A 19,861-nucleotide genomic window follows, 5' to 3' on the forward strand; every position below is an offset into this window, starting at 1 on the left:
TCATGTTTATGGTGAATCTCTTATGTTTTAACTACATATTATTGATAGTTTTAGCTGTTTTACGAGGAAAAGAGTAATTAATAGGAGGTATCCTAAAAAAAATATTTACTTATTGATTCGCACTCCGCAGGTGATAATTTTGATGTGGAGTCGCGTGAGTCGCGCCGGATGAACATACTTAGGTATCCTGGCAAGCAAGCCTTGCTTACAGGTAGCGGGGGCAGCGGATACTCGTACTTGATTACCTAGCTACAACAAAATAGTTTTCAGACAAGCGCAAAACAATTTCATCCCTTTTTAGGGTTCCGTACCCAAAGGGTAAACCCTATTACTAAGACTCTACTGTCCGTCAGTCTGTCACCAGGCTGTATCCTTCCACGTCTCCGGATTTTTCTTATTTACAAGTAGGGGAGGATGTCTAAATATTTTATAAGTAGTAAACTTGGCCACTCCATGCGGGTTGTTACACTTGTCACGCAGCTAAACAGCTGTGACTTTGCAAATAAGATTGTGATTGTGTAGTGCAACTAACAACCGGCTAAAGAGCCTGTCGGACTAATTTCAGACCGACCGGACATGGCAAAAAATTGACAGACACAGAGTTCATAATAGTTCAAGATCCTTTGATCTGAGGAGCGTCATTGTTGAGGTCACTTAGTGGTTCGCCAGTATGCAGTGCGAACAGAGCATGCACTCTGCGTCGCGGTAACGAGGTCTGCAAGCAGCGCGCGCGCTCGCTCGCCACGCGCCTCGCATCACCGTACTCGCCGTGCTGGCTTACTCGAGCAAGCAGTCCATCTCCGGCGGTCGGCCAGGGTGCGCATGCAACACCGCCGATATCTGCGCGCGCGCCACTAAGTACACAAACTACGTTACAAAAAGGTCAGTTATGCGAATATCTAAAACTAAAAACATCATTATGCTTATACTACATAGGTACTTAGGTAGGTGCATTATACATGAGTCTACTACAAGCTTTTGCGATTAAGTACTGTTACCTATTCTTCTCTGAAGTGTACGAGTAATCACTTGAAAAATATAAACCAGTTTATGTCAAGTGTTTTAACAATGACTTACATATCTGTATTATTAAATCATCTCCAATTGATCAATTCAACATGTATACACCGATTACTACACTACCCATGTGTATTATTAATTGCAAATGGTATGGTAATGTTCTACTATTTAGTTTAACACGAGTAGGATACTTACATCTTACTTAGTAAAAAATAATTATTCAAATCGGACCACGGGTCTCGGAGTAGGTAATCGGTAAAGATAGGTAGTTAAAAAAACACCAAACCGAATAGGTACAGAACCCCCTCCTTCTATAAAATTCAAGTCTATTAAAAAATAGGTAGGTATACCGATACTTATAAGATACCTGAATATATAATGGCGATAAAAGGAAATCTCTTCAAAGATCATAAACTAATATTTCACTGGAAGTAGATTAAGAAGGCTATAGAAAAAATTAAAAACTTTATCTCTATATTAACTCCTCCGTAAGTAGGTACCTATTTTGCATTCTAAAGAATCTAAAGGATCACGGGATCCGCTTTGGCAACCAAAGAATTGGCGTAAGCACTAGTAGTTTACGAGAAGAACAGCCATGTGACCTAATCCAACCCAAAGCCTGCTAGCCTGCTAGGAATAGGAGTCTGGTTTCCTAGCGATGTTTTTATTTCACCGAACAGCGATAATAAATATTAAATGAAAATTGGTATAGGTTCCTAATGTCTAAGTCTTTGGCTCTAAGTCTAAGAAAGTCACGTATACGAACCGCGGTTCGAATTAGCGAATTTTGGTTTGAATCTCGTACGCCTTACCGATACCAGTGCTTCTAAACACTGTTAATCAATCAACAAAGATTATTCCACTATCAGTTAAACATCCTATAGGTAGGTAGTTAGTTACCTATTGTTTTAACTTCCACAAAATTAGCATTTTCCCTAAGATGGCAAATTAAGACGGGTCCCCTATAAGTACCTAAATGTCACTGAACCAGAAATGGATGATAAATTTAGACAGCTATTAACTGGGTCAATAGCCAAAGGCTACTTCAGGTTTGAAAATCCACTCCCTGGGCAAGGAAAGCGAAATGACATGGACCGAATCCCACGCCAATCAATATCCATAATATGAATGTTAATTATAAAAATACAAAATAATTCATCCAAATATGTATTAATATAAAATCCGGCCAATATAGTGCATGTCGGACTACCCATCATGGTGGATTGTGTAGTTGGTTGCGTACATTTATATTAGTGTATGAAACATAAACATAAACATGTATATCTTATTAGCATTTACGTCCTACTCGTCCTAGGTCATCCTCGTCATTATTGAGCAGGAAAATGCTTAGAAAAATCTATAAATTCGCTCAATCGATCACGTTAAATAAAATTCTTTTTTAATATTGATAAATTGAATATTTTCGATAATAATCGGTCCGAAAGAAAAAAATATGAGTGTCCTCTTTAGAGAGGACAGAACCATGAATCTAAAAAAACATGAAAAAAATGTTTATACAAATCTTAATAAATACTTTCAATCAAAACTTACTCGTATAGCGAACATAATCGGTCCAGCCGTTATTGAGTTCCTATGTTCTTCTTTTTTATTTAACATACCCTGCATTTTCCGATTCTTACTTAAACAAATATAGCGGCGGATTCAAATGTTTTTATTTCTGGACCACCCTGCACCATACCTAACTACAATTTGCTAACTTGAAAGTGGCATTTACGTCCTAAATATGTAAGTTCTATTAAGGAGATACTTAACCCAAATACCTATTGCTCAAGTCGATACATGTAAAATTAAAATCTAATCTATTTATTTTTTCTTGCATTTTTTACTAGACCATGAAAAAGTTCGAGTGTAATGGACTAATGGAGTACCTATAGTTTTGTTTTTATTATAAATACCATGAATTCTTCACAAGCACCTTCTTAGTACCAAACCTGTGTAGCACATTCGCCAGTGAAATACTGCAAGCGAAGGCTATCGACAAGGAAATAAGGCAACGCTGGATTGTAAACAGGTTTTACCTCAAATAGGTACCTAAAGGTGCCACTGGGCTATGTACTCAAGTATTGTGACAGTGCACTGTGGTTTACAAAATAGTACATTACGATACAAGTGCAAAAAGTAGGAAATTACCCCAAGTGGCGATAAATTAAAACACGACCGAGGGAGTAAAATATACTTATTTCGTACTATTCAATAATTTTTTCACTGGTTTGCAGTACATATCTGCTTTCATTTGGAAAACCGTACGTGTAGGATACATGAAGTACTTAGTTTGGGTGCTATATGCTATACTCGTATAGACAACAACGCTACACACCGTTGTCTCCCGGCAGTATTTTAGACCCTATACTGCCAAGAAATCCGTATAATATTCTGTATATAGACGAAATATTTTTGAAGTGAAAACTTCTTTAGCAGCGCTGAGCACTTTTTGAGGTGGGGAAAAAATGATAAACTCGATTCAGCGTAACGTAACGTAACGCTGACGTCATATGTGACGGACAATGTTAATGACCAAAGAACTTTAATCATAATCAGGTCATTTATTTAAAACAGGACTTTTATATTAAGCAATAAGTAAAGCTCAATGTTCTAATCTTGTACGGGCTGAAATACGAGGATCTCACAGTTACATTCTAACTTCATATCACTCAAATATAATTAAATAAAGCTACATCTTGATGAAATCGCTAATAAAAGTGAACTCTAGTACTTTTATTACACTTTGTTACCTAAAAACCGGCCAAGAGCAAGTCTACTCGCAGCTCTTGCATCCCTTTGCTACCTTATTTAAACCTGAAAAAAAACTGTATCTTTAGTGCGGCCTGGTGTAAGGATGTCTGATAAGTTAGCAACTGTAGGTAGGTAGCCGATGTACCTACCCACCGACCATCGTAAATGCATCGTCACGTTGTCACGTTGGTGCAACAATTTAACAATTTAAAACGAGACAAGACAATGACCACATTCGATTGCATGTGATACGTACGTTAGTATTTATTGCAAGGTAAATACTTGCGCACCTTGCAGTGTTAAGTGCCTTTGGCGTGATACCTATTATTTAGGTAGTTAATGGCTTGCAATATACATCTACTTGTAATACATTTAAACCATTTACTTACCTACGTCACTGTATATAGTATCACAAATTACCCATTTTATAATAGCTACCGACACCATAAATTCAACACAAAGCAGTAACTATTTTTACAGTACGGTCCTATTTTCCCGCACTATTGCGTAAAATAGCGCTTCTCTCGTGCGTGCGATGTGAAAAGTTTAAAGAGCCATGTGTACTGTAAAACGTTAGCGATACACGTGCGAATAGGTAATTCGCAACGCGTGTGGATTTAAAACACTCCGTTCGGTCGTGTTTTAATTTATCGCCACTCGTTTCGAATTTACTTTTTTCTGCACTTTTATCGTAAATAACTATTACAGTACATATGGTCCTACTTTACCGCACTAGTGCGATAATTAGCACATTAGGTAACTATGACGAAAGGGCCATATGTACCTACTGTAAAACGTTAGGTACATTAGGTACGATACATGTGCGAATAGGTAAATACTCGTGTCTATTTAAAACACTCCCTTCGGTCGTGTTTTAATATATCGCCACTCGTTGCGTATTTTCTATTTTTCGCATTAGTATCGTAGTACATTTTGCTCGGTCAGACGCAGACTTCTAGCATGATAATATTGATAATCGTTAGGTATGTCAATATCTTAGGTAGCTATATAGGTAGACACGAATATTTGGGATATAAAACAAGGTTGAACTTAAGTTAACAATGGTACGAGTACGTGGGTAATACACTATCGTTTATGACATTATGACATGACATGCAGTTAAGTTAGGCATATGTGTAATACTAATAACTTGTTTATCTTATTACCACAAAAGCGAATGTATTTTATAGTTATTTTGCACATCTCAATTTTTTTCGAAAAAAGAGTCGCTAGTCTTTATTGTTCAAATAGTCACAAAACTGTTTAGGTTACACCTAACGTAACTAATAGATTCTAGTATAATTACGTAGCTAGGCTATAAAAGATATCCAGTGAAAGTACTTACTTTACGCCTATAATTAGCTGGTTTATTCTTGGTGCTGTAAGAAGTTTTGTAAAAAAGGATGAAAAAAACATATAATATTTACTTTGTTGCCTGGGCACTGGTTAGCACAGTGGATCGTGCTCGCTGGACCATGGACCGTGCGAACCTTGAGGGACCACCATTAGCCATGCACAACACGAACAATAGCCGGGTACTAGCTTCACGAACGTCACGTAAACTTCATAATTAGCTTCAAGAGATAAATAAGATTGCGAATGTTTGATGCAAAGTGGCAAACAATTTCAGTTGAAATTAATAGGTACTTACCTACACTTAAATCTCTAAGCAAAGTGGCTTTTTATGGCTCTTAAGAGTACCCTAGCGTAGTTATTTGGACCAATAAAATATAGACGGTACTCATCAACTACTAAGCTGTAGCTAATGAAAACGCTGCAAAATGTTAGGTGTCATAAAAACATAAAAGTGAGCAACTTACTTTTAATGGTGTTTGACGAGATAATTTTGAGTTAACCATAAAACGAAAGTACGAGTAGATAATGGTCCCTACCTAATGGTACCTATCTGAGGCATGAGGGTTTCACGGCCTAGCCCTAAGGCCGTGAAACCCGAAAATCGTTAAATATCTTTCTTGATATTCGCTCTTGCATATTCGAGCGATAGAGAGTTAATTTTTTGACATAGGTAATTATGTTACAAGGAGTTCTAATACAATCGAGATGGGAAGATACTAGAGAACAATCGAGACATTCGATACGTATGTGTGTTCTTCAAAGGTTACTTCAGAGCTCAATCGGACTATTTCACGTTTAATCCTGTACCTATGTACTACATACTTTTGGGATAATACCGACACCTTCTTAGAGTAAACTTCTTACACTATTTACCGTTTCATTTGGCTAAATAATGAATTTATTTTAACACGGAGTATTTTTTTAACCCTTAGCCAAATTTTGCGTTGAATACATATATATGTTACTGAGCAACTTTTATTATGGGACGAACGAAAACTATTTCAGCTCTCCCTTAAACCACGACATGTTACCAGTAAAAAATGTATGTAACGCAATTTTTTTCGAGATTCGGAATTGCAAAAGTTGGACAGTACTTACTTATACGTATTATATTCACCTCGCAAAATATGTCTAAGGGTAAAAAAAACAGCCTGTATGATGAGAATAATTGTCTTTACAGAGCAATTGGCAGGTACATAGGTACCTACTAAAATTGTCAACTCAATAAGCCATAAAAAATCTCGATTTGGTGTCGGGTTTTTATACTCGTTTACTGTTTTTCTAGCCATAACGCCCTTATTGCACAATGAAGCCAAACACGATTTTGCTCATTGTTTTCGAACAGCAATGTAGACTAGATATGTCATGCTTTGAGCTTCTGAGTTTTCCTCGTTTATCCTACAGTGATTTATGACTATGAACGGTGTATTGTAAGTTTGATTGAACAGTTTAACGCGTATTTCATAAGGTTCAACCTAAGATTTTTTTTTTAATATATTTCTGTTGACTCTTTACAACATGATACCGCGAAGTAAGCTGGAAATTATGTAATATTAAATGTACCTATTATACCTATTTATTGTCGGATCTATCTCATTTCCATGGCCAGTTCTATTTATCTTAAACCTCTCTAAAGTTTCTAAGTACACACAAGGTAAATATGTACTTATATTATAGCTAATACATCTTATATATTTACATCTACTCATCGCGTTTTGGTAAGTGCTACGTTTAAATCTGTTAATCGCGTCGCGTGCTGCCGATTTAAACAGGGTAGGTAACTACTTAAGATAATCCATTTTTAATGTTTGCTTGTAAATTTACTTCTTATGTTTTTTAAAATTAATAAATACATTTTATTTCAAATAAAAATAGATAATACATACAAAATAATAAGTTCTTGGACAAGTCATATAATCTAGAATACCCTTTTACGAGTAGACAAATCATTTGGAAATATACTGATTGCAAAGAATTGATAAAAAAAGTCCAATGCCATGTCAGGATTGTCAGGTCGCACTAAAGATAGAGTTCTTGAACCTTAGTCAATAGCAAAAGTCAATAGCAATAGCATAAGCGAGCCACAAATTATGCATAATCATGGACTTTTTTTTTGTTAATCGCTCACAGTAACATAGGCGGCTCTAACCTTCATGAGGACATGTTAAGCCAGGGAACGTACAGATTGGCACTCATCCTTACAAATCTGCGCTCGCGAGGAGATCACCCGCTTATTTATGCCCATGTAATAACGAGTAATAAGCGATAATTACTAGTTTTGTTATATAGATTTTTTGTTATGTTTATGTACCCTTTTTCACTAGAGCCCCAGTCTACAAAGGTTGTGCTATTGCAAACGAGTTTTACTGCCTAGGTCTGTTTCTAAACGCACCGACTGCTAAAATTTTCCAGTAATCTACAGTTTGCGCAACTGGTATTCATATATTGTATATTATGCTAGCGCACACTTCCATTGAGTTCATACACCCGATAACCATAAAAATACTTAAGAAAATATATTGATAAGATTTATGATTTAGGCCATACCATACTGGTATTACCTACCTATGCATAAAACAGTTTTTACTATCTTGGAAAATGCCATTTTACCTACAACTATTGACTGTTGCCGGTATCGAGTAGAAGATCTAATAAACGAAAGCGCGAGTGGTTATTTTACCGCTGAATTATCATAATTCAGTCGTTTCAATAAACATAACTAGGTAAGGATTCTTTCAAGTATAGTTTTTAGTAGGTAGAAAAAGTATAATATTATAACAGCGTTAAATTGCGTATATTTCGTGTTTAAATATATTTTTATTTGTCTTTATTATTTAATTTCTTTAACGATTAATCAATGATTTCACCAGAATACATACGTGAACATGTTTACAATAAAGATTAACTCAGATATTCAAAAAAATATTTGATGTAAACAAATAAGCGACAAAAAAAATCTAAAAGTGGGGTCACTTAAAAAGCAACCCTTTAGATTAATGTTAGAATGTTAGAATGCGTTTCCATTACCTTTTTTATGATTCATGATATAATCAACCAATTTGCCCAGAAGATGAACAATGTGCCTTAATTATGAACAATTTCATCCTATAGTTGAAACAAAATAAATGATATCCTCCAGTATAGAAATGTTTCTGTGTACCTATTTTTAAGTTTTCTATGAACAATTGTCAGATAGCTAAGCCCTCCGCTTCGCTATACTAACTAATACTCTGTTGCTGAATGTAGGTACCTACTTGACGAAAAAAAATCCTAAATAACTAACTAATTGAACATCATGGGAATCATGGGCATATCAATTTGTCACCTTTGACTACCTATTTTACTCGAACACGACACAAATAAATACGGAAGTACTAATATTAAGGCTCATTAAGCCGGTTTATTTCCTCTAGCTAGGCTGTCGAGTCCTCGCGGGAACGAGCTCTAACCAAATGGCTGAGATAAGTGGAAGTTTCCTCAATTTTACCACACTAGAACACAGTTTGACGCAACAACGACAAGATAATCCATTCCGAGGAAACTACTTAACCCCTACGTACCTACGTACGAGTACCAACTCAACTAGTCGGTCGCATCACCTATGCGTGCCTGTTCTGGTTAGGTACAGTCAGCAGCTCTAAAAGCTGCATGCTGATGGAGTTTTATGTATTAGTCTTAATTATGCAAAGCTGTATTACTGTCTTGTCATTAGTTTTGCTGCTTGAGGTACAGTCAGCTGCAGAGACAAGGTACCGCCCCTGCAGACATGTATGTACATATATGTTAGTACATATATCGATTTAAACGAACCCGATTTTCACTAATACTTAAGTATTTCAAGTGACACGGGGCTGTATAGCGTGCACTTACTTTTATTAAGATGTATTTTGTCCTGATCATCTTCTTTGCGGATTTTGCTAACCACCCTACGGGTGTATTTGATCTTGGTTTTTTTATTATATTTCTGAAAAAGGTTGTCTCACTATGCGTACACACGACCAAAGAATATAATACTCACACACGACTCTCGCGAGAACCGACGTTTTGTGACTGGATGGTTTTTCACTCTTACATTAATCACTGGATTTCACGAAGACGAGATCCCCTGTCCTTTATTACGATTGATATTTCAATGGTTTAACTTTTTTTATCTGCTTAGTTATTTTGCGTTCGAGGACTTAATTGAGGAGCTCAATCCAATGATTTGGTCCTGACTTTAGCAAATGTTAGGCTCCCGCAGACTTGTTTGACAGCCGTGATAATTATGTTCATTGACTTTTTCCGCTATGGTGCGTTTGTTTTCCTTAATATAGAAACTTCCCCAATTGCAGTCAATCTTACAAACCGGTATTTGGTAAAGGATAACATCCTTAGTTGACCAGGTGCCCGCCACTTTCATAACGTAGGTACACTATTATACATACTACATGGTTTGTATAGAATACCTACTTTCTTATTCCGATTCCTAAGTACATGTTCGCCATACATTTACTATGGCGTACTTGATTTTAGAAAATTACGGACTATCAGTATACGCCGTGATATCACTATAGGGAGTGATAGACAAGGTACAGTTACCGAGCTTGTCCATCACTGCCTAGATGGTCGTCTTGCGGGCTTCTGTCTAGTTAGGTTGCAGACTGTCCGCCGTGTACCCATTTCTCCTAAACCCTCCTTTATAAGAACGAAATGTGTTGTAAGTTAGCGATAATACTTAACTACCCCGTAAATGTTACGATCCGCAGGAGCTGGATAAATCAGGGGGCCTAGCCAAGACGCTACTCGTTTGCGCCGTGGAGAACGAAACGTTAATGTCTCTCTGTCGCACTTAAATATATGGAAGAGTGATAGAGAGACATTACCGTTTTGTTCGCAACTTACTACGTAAAACTTCATCGTGCCAATTTTTAGAGTTACGTAACGTACTACGTTGGTACCTACCAGACTCGGTTCACAATACACTTATGGGATCACTTCAATCTTGTTTGAGGTATAGAATAATACATATTTTTAAAAAATCATTAAGTGGTATGAAGAACTAATAAAACTTTCTTATGTTTCAGAGTTGAACATGAAGAATGCAGAAAAAGTGAATATAAGCGCCATCAGTGGGAGCGTCGTGTCTGTCAACCAAGACGGAAGGTAAGAGTTACAGGAGCCAGTTCCCATATTTTGTGAATAAATCTATCCATCATCCCACACTCACTAAATTGGTTCTCCTTTCTCCATCCACATAATGGTTACATACAGTAGGTATAAGACGATTTTACAGATTATAAGTAACTAAACGGCCTCCTAGCCTAGTCGGTAGTGACCCTGCCTACGAAGCAGGAGGTCCCGGGTTCGAATCCTGGTAAGGGCGTTTATTTGTGTGTAATCACAAATATTTGTTCCTGAGTTATGGATGTTTTCTATGTATATAAGTATTATATATGTGTATATTATATATATCGTCGTCTAGTACCCACAACACAAGCCTTATTGAGCTTACTGTGGGACTAGGTTGATATGTGTAAAATTGTCCTATAATATTTATTTATTATTTATTTATAAGTATGCTTATAGTTCGTTTAATACCTAGGCATCGTCTGCGTCGGCGATGATACTCGTAACGTTGAATCGTAATTAAACTCTAAATTATGCGATTTCTGAATGCATTACGTTTCATTAAATTTAACCCCAACACATTTTCTTATCGACGAAACTGACGAAAGTGATAAAACTACCTGTAAACTATAAATAACGGTATTAGACAACGAGCGGGCTCATCGGTAAGAAGAGTAAGAAACAATGTCTTCTACGCCCACGGGTAGTGGAGTCGGACTCACCCACCGAGGGTTCCGTACTTTTTAGTATTTGTTGTTATAGCGGCAACACAAATACATACATCATCTGTAAAAAGTTCATGAGATTCCTGGTGACAGACAGACGGACAGACGGCCAGTGGAGTCATAATAATAGAGTCCCGTTTTTACCCTTTGGGTACGGAACCCTAAAAATAGTGTAATATCGTATACATCGCGTTTTTTCAAACTCCATTAATTTCAATGGTGCATTTCTGAGCGTAAAATTAAGTAACTTTCTCTAACACACCGATATTCTAATTAACTCCATTTTGGAGATAATCAATGATTTAATTTATCTGATAAGGCCCCTACGAGCGTGTACACTTGCCTTAGGGCCTGTTTATATATTAGTGTTTAGTATGAATTGATACATTTGCTATTAAACGCAATGATCTACTATCTCGGACGATCGATATTCGAAATATCATTGATATGTCATAGTTTCCATTTTCTGGTGGTTTTAAATAATGTCCGTGTTACAACATTCCGAAAAAAAACTTTAACTGTGCCATTCAGTTTCCTTAAATGTACATTCTTGGCGGGGAGTAGTTAGTGGGATTTAAAATTTATATGTTGTAAACTAAAACCTTTAAAATAGTTTAGCAATGCTCGCCTACGTATAAATATTGTTCGGTGTGAGGCAAGCCCGCGCACGACCTTCATCGATTACCAAATACCTCGGCCCAGGGCAGGTGCTTATTGTATACCTATACATATTATACATACCACCATAGTACAGTCACCTGCAATAATATGTCATGCAATGAAGGTAGGGTTGCCAGATGGTCGGGATTTGGCGGGATTCTCCCGATTTTTAGCATGTGTTCCCGATTCCCGACAAAGTGTAGACTGTCCCGAAAAACAGCTTCACGTTATAAAATAATAATTTCAAGTTCCGAACTGGCGTCGAGCGAGCGAGTTGACGTAGTGCCAATAATGTAAAATATCGTTGTTTTTAATACAATTACTTTAATTTGAATGTATTTTTTTCCCCCGACTTAAGTCCCAAAATCCCGAAAAATTTACATTGTTTCCCGATAATAGCGCCTTTCGATCTGGCAACCCTAAATGAAGGCCGCAAAAATATCTGACACGATGTTATTTGTAAAGCCATAAGAGCGTGTCACATATTTTTGCGGCGTTCGAAGAGTAACATACTATTGCAGGTGACTGTACATAATTTCTGTCGACCGGACTTCATGTTATTAAACTCGCATGGTCATCAACGGCACCCCGTGTCAAATACAGTATGTAAACTAACGAAAGGAAAAATATAAAAGTGAGTAAGGTAAACGTACTGGGGGCCGATTTTTGAATTTCGAACGCTCGATTTCGTCACTCGAAAATCGGTGGAAAACGGCGAAATGCTAATTTATGAAATACGAGCGATCAAAATTTGGAATCTATTGGTATTGGCCACTCGATTTCAATTCTATTAGTATAATTTAAATGCCTAGTTGTGGAGATATTAACTAACGAAATACACGAAATCGAGTGGTCGAAATTCAAAAATCGGCCCCCTGGTTCTCGACGCGGTCCCAGTACATGTCATCTTGAAACATAAGTCATTGTCTATAGAGGTGACAGCAAGGTGTCATCTATTGGGCGTTAGCATGTCGAGCACTAGTACGTTTACCTTACGTAAGTATTAGCTTTGTGAAACAAAAAAAGCATAACGCAATGAATAGCTCTATACGTATGTTAGCTTATGAGTAACTTATTAAATCAAATGTCAATTTGCGGAAGTCCTATTACCTAAATTACTAGAATAATGCGTTAAAAAAAGTGCTTAATAGTCAATAATTGCCTGTTATGATTATTTACTTGTGTATTTTCGCATGCCATTAATTATCCACTCTTACAGACATGAAATACTTATTGTATTATTATTATACACTACAGTGCACTTATAATATGTAACGAATTCACTTAGGGCAACTAATCAATTTGCTTTGTTATTGATAATGCTTCACGAGCGTAGCGTATAGGTACTGCGGACTGTGGTCTACGACCAAAAAGTGTGGCCGAAAAAGAAGTCAAACTATATATATTATGTATTATGTTATACATATAAAAGTAGCCAACGGACTTATTTACTGACTTGATGGTTCGTTGACATTGTAGCTTTGATCAATGTTTTAACATTGTAAATTATCAGATCGATTTCGTGGGGGAGTGTCATACGGATATATTTCCGAAAGTAGTAAAGATAGATGAAAGGATTAAAAGATGCAGGAACATGCGTAGCATTTATTTACGAGTAATTACACAAACGGGTCTACCGCGATATAATTTCATTGTTTTTACCTTTAATTCCGACGCGATGCGTAGCATTGTAGAGTAGGTACAAAATTTTCAGAAATCGGTCCGTATTTTTCTTTGAAATATTGATAATAGTGGAAAAAACAACAAAATATCCTGTTTCCATGGTCTATTATCCATAGTCTTGGGTCCAGGGTTTAGAGTTCAGGGTCTAGGGTCTCCAATTTCAATGGACGAGCAGAGGGCTAAACTAAATACTTAGTACCTACTACCTACTATTATTTTTGATGTTCATTTTCAATATTATGTTTTCCGATTGTTGCGAGAAGTGCGAAATCGGTAAAAAGAATACAAATATTTTTTTCCATTGCTTAATCCTGCCCTTAAACGCATCCTAACTATTTTTGTTACACCTTGTAGATTTCAAGTATGTTGAGGTAACCGTACTGGTGCTCCACGCGATCCCAGTACCTACAGGTCATCCTGAAACTTAAGTCATTGTCAATAGAGGTGGCAGCAAGGTGACATCTATTGGGCATTAGCATGTCGAGTTGTCGAGGACTAGTACGTTTACCTTACTACAGGCTTAAGGCGGTAACGTAGATATTTACGTGTATTCATACGAAAACGCGCTGACCATCGGATTTAAAAATATTTTTACGTGATATTAAAAAAGAATAAAACTTCGTAGAAACTCACAGTTGCAAAGTTCAAAGACTGAAGTTGTTATAAAAGACAAATTAACGTCAGGATCACCCACAACACAAAGCAATGTTATTACCCAATAAAGTGACTCTCATGCATGGGCAATCTCAATGAATAGCAGCTACTTATTCGTCATCTGTTGCGATATGCTATCATTGTTACTCAGAGGATCTGTAACACACTTTCACTTTTAACTTTGGAATCCCCCAATTTGGCCCAACAGCGAGCCAGTCGACTTTGGGCCACAACAGATACCACTCCTCTGCAAAAATGGTAAGAGCTTTTCGGATACACGACACGTGTTAATTTCGTGAGCTCGAACTTACTTCTTAATTTTTTTGTATTTTGTAGAGACCAGCGACCATTTTGTTACTTCTGTGCTGTACAATAGCTACAGCGAGCGCAGAGATAGAAGAAACTAAAGACTTGGAATTAGATAATCCGGAAGACTTGGAGAGACGACATCGCAGGCGTAAAAAACCTCAAAATACCGGACCCTGTGGGAGCGGATACGGGAGGACTTTTGGCTTTCAAGACTATACGTATATATCGGCACCAGTCATGAACTATTTTTTCGGATGTGGAGTTGCCCCTGTGCCAGTAGCACCATTAGCACACTACCCGCAGCTTCCAGCGGCCGCACCGTACCCCGTGCAGATTGGAGTGAGCCAGTCGCAGCATCACCAGGGGGGTCACCACGGAGGCCATCACGGAGGCCATCACGGAGGCCACCACGGAGGCCACCACGGTCACGGACATTTTGGAGGGCAAAATCAAGGAGGACAGTTCATCGGAAACTATCCCTCGGGCCACGGCCAAAACCAACCCTTTCACGGTCCAGAAACATTTCAACAGCCAAACCGACCGTTCCAAAACGTGGTATCAGCAGCGGCTTCAGGTTTCGGCAATGTTCTGGCTGACTACATTAACCGCCCCAGAAAAACTCAAAAGCAAATTAACAGACAAGTGAATCAATTTTTGCGTCCAATATATAAACTGTTTTAAGAATATTTAGTTTGTGTGTTAGTGGTAGTTCTAAGGCCAGGTAAAGTGTGTCCAAAACAATTCAGCAAACTTTATTTTGATCGTGTTCAAATATCGTTTTGGTTTAACCTACTTACACCCAGTAGTAGAGTACCTACAAGTGCACTCACAGGAATGAAAATGATCCGACCTAATACCGCTGTGTAAAGGACGCTAAAATCGACATAGGTACCTAATAACAAGGTAAGGTATAACTTACCTGTATAAAATATCCATGAAGGAATTTCTTATCTTGTTTACCACTTGACTAAGAAACGATACTACTCGTGTATCACCTTACTTATTTTATTTTTTTCAAGTGTGTAAGCCCCTATATAAAACAAGTTTTTTAATAGTCACACGAGCGATATTTCGCGTCAAGGACGTACCTAAAATAAATAAAAAATCAACTACAATTAATAGGTATGTAAATTGAAATTCATTATTTTTAGATAAGGTGAAAAATAACTCGACAACAACCATCGGCATGCAGAGACATTTCCAAACCTTTTTTCACTTCAATTAATAAATATGATTATTATTTACAATATAGAAACGTTTTATAAATTCATACAGTTAACCTATTAAAATAATATTTACATACAATATTTCCTAAATAGTTTTGTACATACGAAATTGTACAATACTAAATTACCTACTTTACAATTAACTTTAGTACCTACCATATTATATTCTTTGGTACCTACACAATGGATTGTCACAAACATACTAAAAATGTCATATTACATATAACTAAGGGCTCATTTAAACGGCGCGCGAACTCGCATGCGATTTTAGTTACATTGCGGACTTTTCGTTACGTCCAATTCAACCGATCGATGTAAATAAACTCTCATGCCAGCTGACGCATCGTCTAAATGAGCCCTTAGAGATGATATCAGCATACGATTTAAAGTAATAATTTCAAATCAATATATTCCGTTAATTCCGTTACACAATAACATTTATCTTTTGTGGCCTTGGTATAAGCACATGAAAATATAAATATAGGTAAATCATCCTAAGTCATTCATAATAGTTACTCAGATATTCGTATACTAGAATAAGTAAGTATACAATACAAATAAAAAACAGGTAAATATAATTATTCATATTAAATTGTTTTATAGGTGTAGAAGGCTGCTTAAAAGTAGTTCATGAATTACCCTCAGAGATAATATTGTACAGGGACTTTTAATTAAATTACCTCAATTAAGGTAATTTAATTAAAAGATAAGAAAAACAGTGTGTAAGCAAACAAGAACCGAATAAAGTGTCTCGCGTCCATTCCACTCAAAATCCGCTTCAACAAGTTATTGCTTGATATTATCGAGATCGGTAGAGCCTTTTTCGAGAACTGATATTCAATTATATATAAGTATAAAGTAAAATAAATAATATCATATAATGTTTTAAGTGAACATAAATATTGCTCGTTTAATAGTAAATAGGAATATGTTATGTACCTAAATATTTAAATAGTATTGCGGTAATAATGACAATAGTAAATCCATATTATGGCACATACAAAAATAAAATCTTAACGTGATCACATATTTGCTTTAAATAGATTTAATTTACTTTTAAGAGAATTATTGAAATAAATATTTTAGCACATTACCTAGCCTTTCTCTGAGTACCTATAACAATCTTATAACCTACCTCTTCGGCTGTTGTTTCAACTCCACGCACTTGAAACAGCAACTGTGTCAACAACTATTTTACTGTCTGTAGATGCGGTTTACAATTGCAATGCGAATTAAAATTAAAAACAATATATATTATAAGAATCATGTTATTTATGTTGTACAGTCGGCATGACGGCAACAATAGTAGCGGATATGATTACATTGATTACGCATCCGAAGTATCTCCAATTCTCTAAAGACTTCACAAATAAAAGATGCGCCAGAATACAGTCGGAAGACCGGAAGTCTTCAAAATTAACTACGAGTATAATTTTTACCTATTTCTAAAACTATTAGAGGTTGACAGATACTTTTGGTGCGTTGTTCTATGCGCTACTTTTAAAGCTGACTGTACCTAGAGCATGCAAAGCGACCAACTTTTATAAGTTATATATACAATTGTTCATGGTCACAAATAATAACGAGAATTCTCCAAAAAATACTACAAATACCTTCATAGAATGACTTCCTAGTACTTCTAGTGACTGCGTATACCTACATAATATACGAAAGTAGTTACTATCTCCTCTTGTCCTTCTCCGCGCCTCATTTGACTCCTTTTGCGTTGCGATGTATCTAGTTGTAAAGAAAGGGTCTAACTCTAATGAATTCCAGTATGTAATACTGCACCTATGTATGTTAACACCAGTTTAACACCTTGTTGAAAAGTACAGTAAATTACAAACATTTTACTTAATAATACCTATGCTTATGTAAGAACTAAGGGACATATTTTTGATTAAGTTCTATGCACCTATATTTTTACACTTGACTGTTGTACCGTAGTTAAGAATATAATTATCAGAGTTCGGACAATTTATAGCAAAAATAAATATGGTATGGAACATGATACTCTCAATTTTTTTTTACAATTTGAACTGCAGTTTTTGAATATAATCTGGAAATTGTATAAAGATACTGTGTTACCTATTATATGAATTTAATAAATCTTGTCCTATTTTGCGATATAAATGATTTTTGATGGTTTTGCGATGATTTCTCCGATCACTGATATACTGATAATTATTATTGACCTACTCACAGGATTCCGTCCGAGGGGTACGGCGTATTTCAGTCGCGAGAGGCCATCATTCCACTAGAAAAGTCGCAACTGGAGCTTGAGAATGCAGAGTCAAAACCGCACCAGGTCACCCATCCCACGTCGTAAGTTTTACTTTACTTTATATCTGAGTAACAACAGAAAATACAAGAGTCATGGAGAGAAAAATATTTTCTCTATGATTCGAAACAAAAGTAGCGTTCTTTAACGGGGGTAGGTAATTAGGTATATCACACTGAGCACGCCATCTGGTAAAACAAACTTACGTCTTATGAATCTGTAGAGTTCATTTTCTATGAGATAGGGACTATAAGAATGCTTGAACGCTGAAAGCAGGTATTAAAATAAAAATGCGGTTGTACACTTAAGGTATTATTTTATATATCGACACGGACAAAGTGGCTTAAATTTGTAGGTACGCAGCAGCAAAAGTTGCGAGAGGATGAGGTGGTCTAAATGATCTATTCATGCTTATATAATAAAGATGTGTTCTGATAATTTCTAACACATGTTTATTGTTAAGTTTAAAAGTGATCCAGTCATACAACCTAAGATAGATTAAGATAAGACGTTTATTAACACGATGGTCGGTCATGATTGCCCGGAGGCCTCGATTTGGCTTAGTCTAGAGTTGATTACGTAATGTATTTTTGATAATGGTTAACTAATGTAAAGCAATATTTTTTCAAATGATGTAAGCACGGCTACTAAGCGCACCGGGGGTATGATTGTGCAGTTACCTGGACACGATGCTGCACATCTTCCGGGGAAACATCGGGTCCGGGCTGCTGGCCATGGGCGACGCCTACAAAAACGGAGGCATCGTCTTCGCACCCATCATGACGGCTATCCTAGGCGTCATTTGCGTCCACGCCCAACATCTGTTGGTAAGTTATCTATTGTAGTTTGGTTTGTATAGTTAACAAAAGTCGATTTTCTTAAATCCGATAAGATGGTAACAGTTTCAGGCTAATTGAATTTGATAAATTAAATTTTCTTTGGGTGGGACCTAATACAAAAATTGTAGGATCTGTAAATAATTCACATATTTTCACGGAATGTTTCGAATGTTTTCACAGAGTTTATAAGCTCTGCTTACCTACCTACAGTCGCCATCAGATATATCGGAGCGGCCGAGGTGCTCACAAATATCTGAACGCGCCTCTATTGTCAAGGCGTTAGAGTGTGTGTTCAGATATTTGTGAGCACCTTGGCCGCTCCGATATATCTGATGGCGACTGTACCACACCTAAGTTCAGCATTATATAGGTAGGTACGCTGAGTGATGGACCTTGAGCATTTTTTGTCTTGGATTGCTATAATTAAATATTATAATTTAGAACTAGTTACTTTCAAATCCGATAACTAGATAGGACCCAATCTAATGCCGAGAGGATTGAGGAAGTAAATTAGAATTGTAAATGCTAACACAGGTACGGTCAGCCAAGAAAGTGGTTTACCACTTTTCGACTCTATCATCTGATTGATACATCTGACTGTACTTACCGTTCGCTCAACAACTAGCAACTTTACGATATCATACATTATTTTAGCTCAATTGCTCAGAAGAGATGCATCGCCAAACAAAAAGGGAGAAACCGCCAAACTTTTCGGAAACAGTGTCCCTGGTGTTCGAGAGCGGGCCCCCGCGGCTGCGGCCGCTGGCCGCCGCCATGAAGGTGCTGGTGGACACCTTCCTCTGCGTCACGCAGCTTGGCTTCGGCTGTGTCTACATCGTCTTCATCGCTAATAATGTTAAAATGGTAAGTGACGCTTAGGTACCTACTTATCCTTGTATACCTTAGTTTAAATGTTGGTTAGGTACTCACAAATATTGCTAAAACATAAGAATTTATAAACGTTAAAAAAATTATTAAAAAAACATTCAAAACCTTATATGATATCCGCGATTCCAGACACGCACAGCCATCGCCACTCACCACTCACTTGCGCTCAGTGAGAGTGAGAGAAGAATCTGAACCTACGGGGCCTTCATTTTAAACTAATAAAAACGGCTCGGGGTGGATGAGCACCCGAAACGCCGTGTCTTTCTCTGTCAAACGTGATAAATGTCGACGATGTCGATACCCATGTCGATGTATGCGTCGATGACAATACTAAGTGATGATATACTTAGCAATGGAAAA

General features: G+C 36.9%; 2 protein-coding genes across 2 annotated transcripts in view; both read left to right on the top strand.

The window, feature by feature from the left end:
• The first annotated feature begins 780 nt into the window (after positions 1-780).
• The window catches only part of LOC134678658 (proton-coupled amino acid transporter-like protein CG1139), a 28,907-nt gene continuing 9,826 nt past the window's right edge, over positions 781-19,861 (top strand). Inside the window, exons 1-5 of the mRNA XM_063537304.1 lie at positions 781-882; positions 10,194-10,272; positions 17,699-17,818; positions 18,451-18,601; positions 19,268-19,477. Coding sequence (XP_063393374.1) covers positions 10,202-10,272; positions 17,699-17,818; positions 18,451-18,601; positions 19,268-19,477 — 552 coding nt within the window. The 5' untranslated portion in view covers positions 781-882; positions 10,194-10,201. The remainder of the gene's footprint in view (positions 883-10,193; positions 10,273-17,698; positions 17,819-18,450; positions 18,602-19,267; positions 19,478-19,861) is intronic.
• On the top strand, positions 12,557-17,686 carry LOC134678660 (major prion protein-like). The gene is made up of 2 exons (XM_063537306.1): positions 12,557-14,216; positions 14,295-17,686. Exons 1-2 carry the CDS (start codon positions 14,214-14,216, stop codon positions 14,946-14,948), a joined length of 657 nt encoding a protein of 218 aa, XP_063393376.1. The 5' UTR covers positions 12,557-14,213; the 3' UTR covers positions 14,949-17,686.

The sequence above is a fragment of the Cydia fagiglandana genome, chromosome Z, assembly GCF_963556715.1.
Source record: "Cydia fagiglandana chromosome Z, ilCydFagi1.1, whole genome shotgun sequence".
NCBI lineage: Eukaryota > Metazoa > Arthropoda > Insecta > Lepidoptera > Tortricidae > Cydia > Cydia fagiglandana.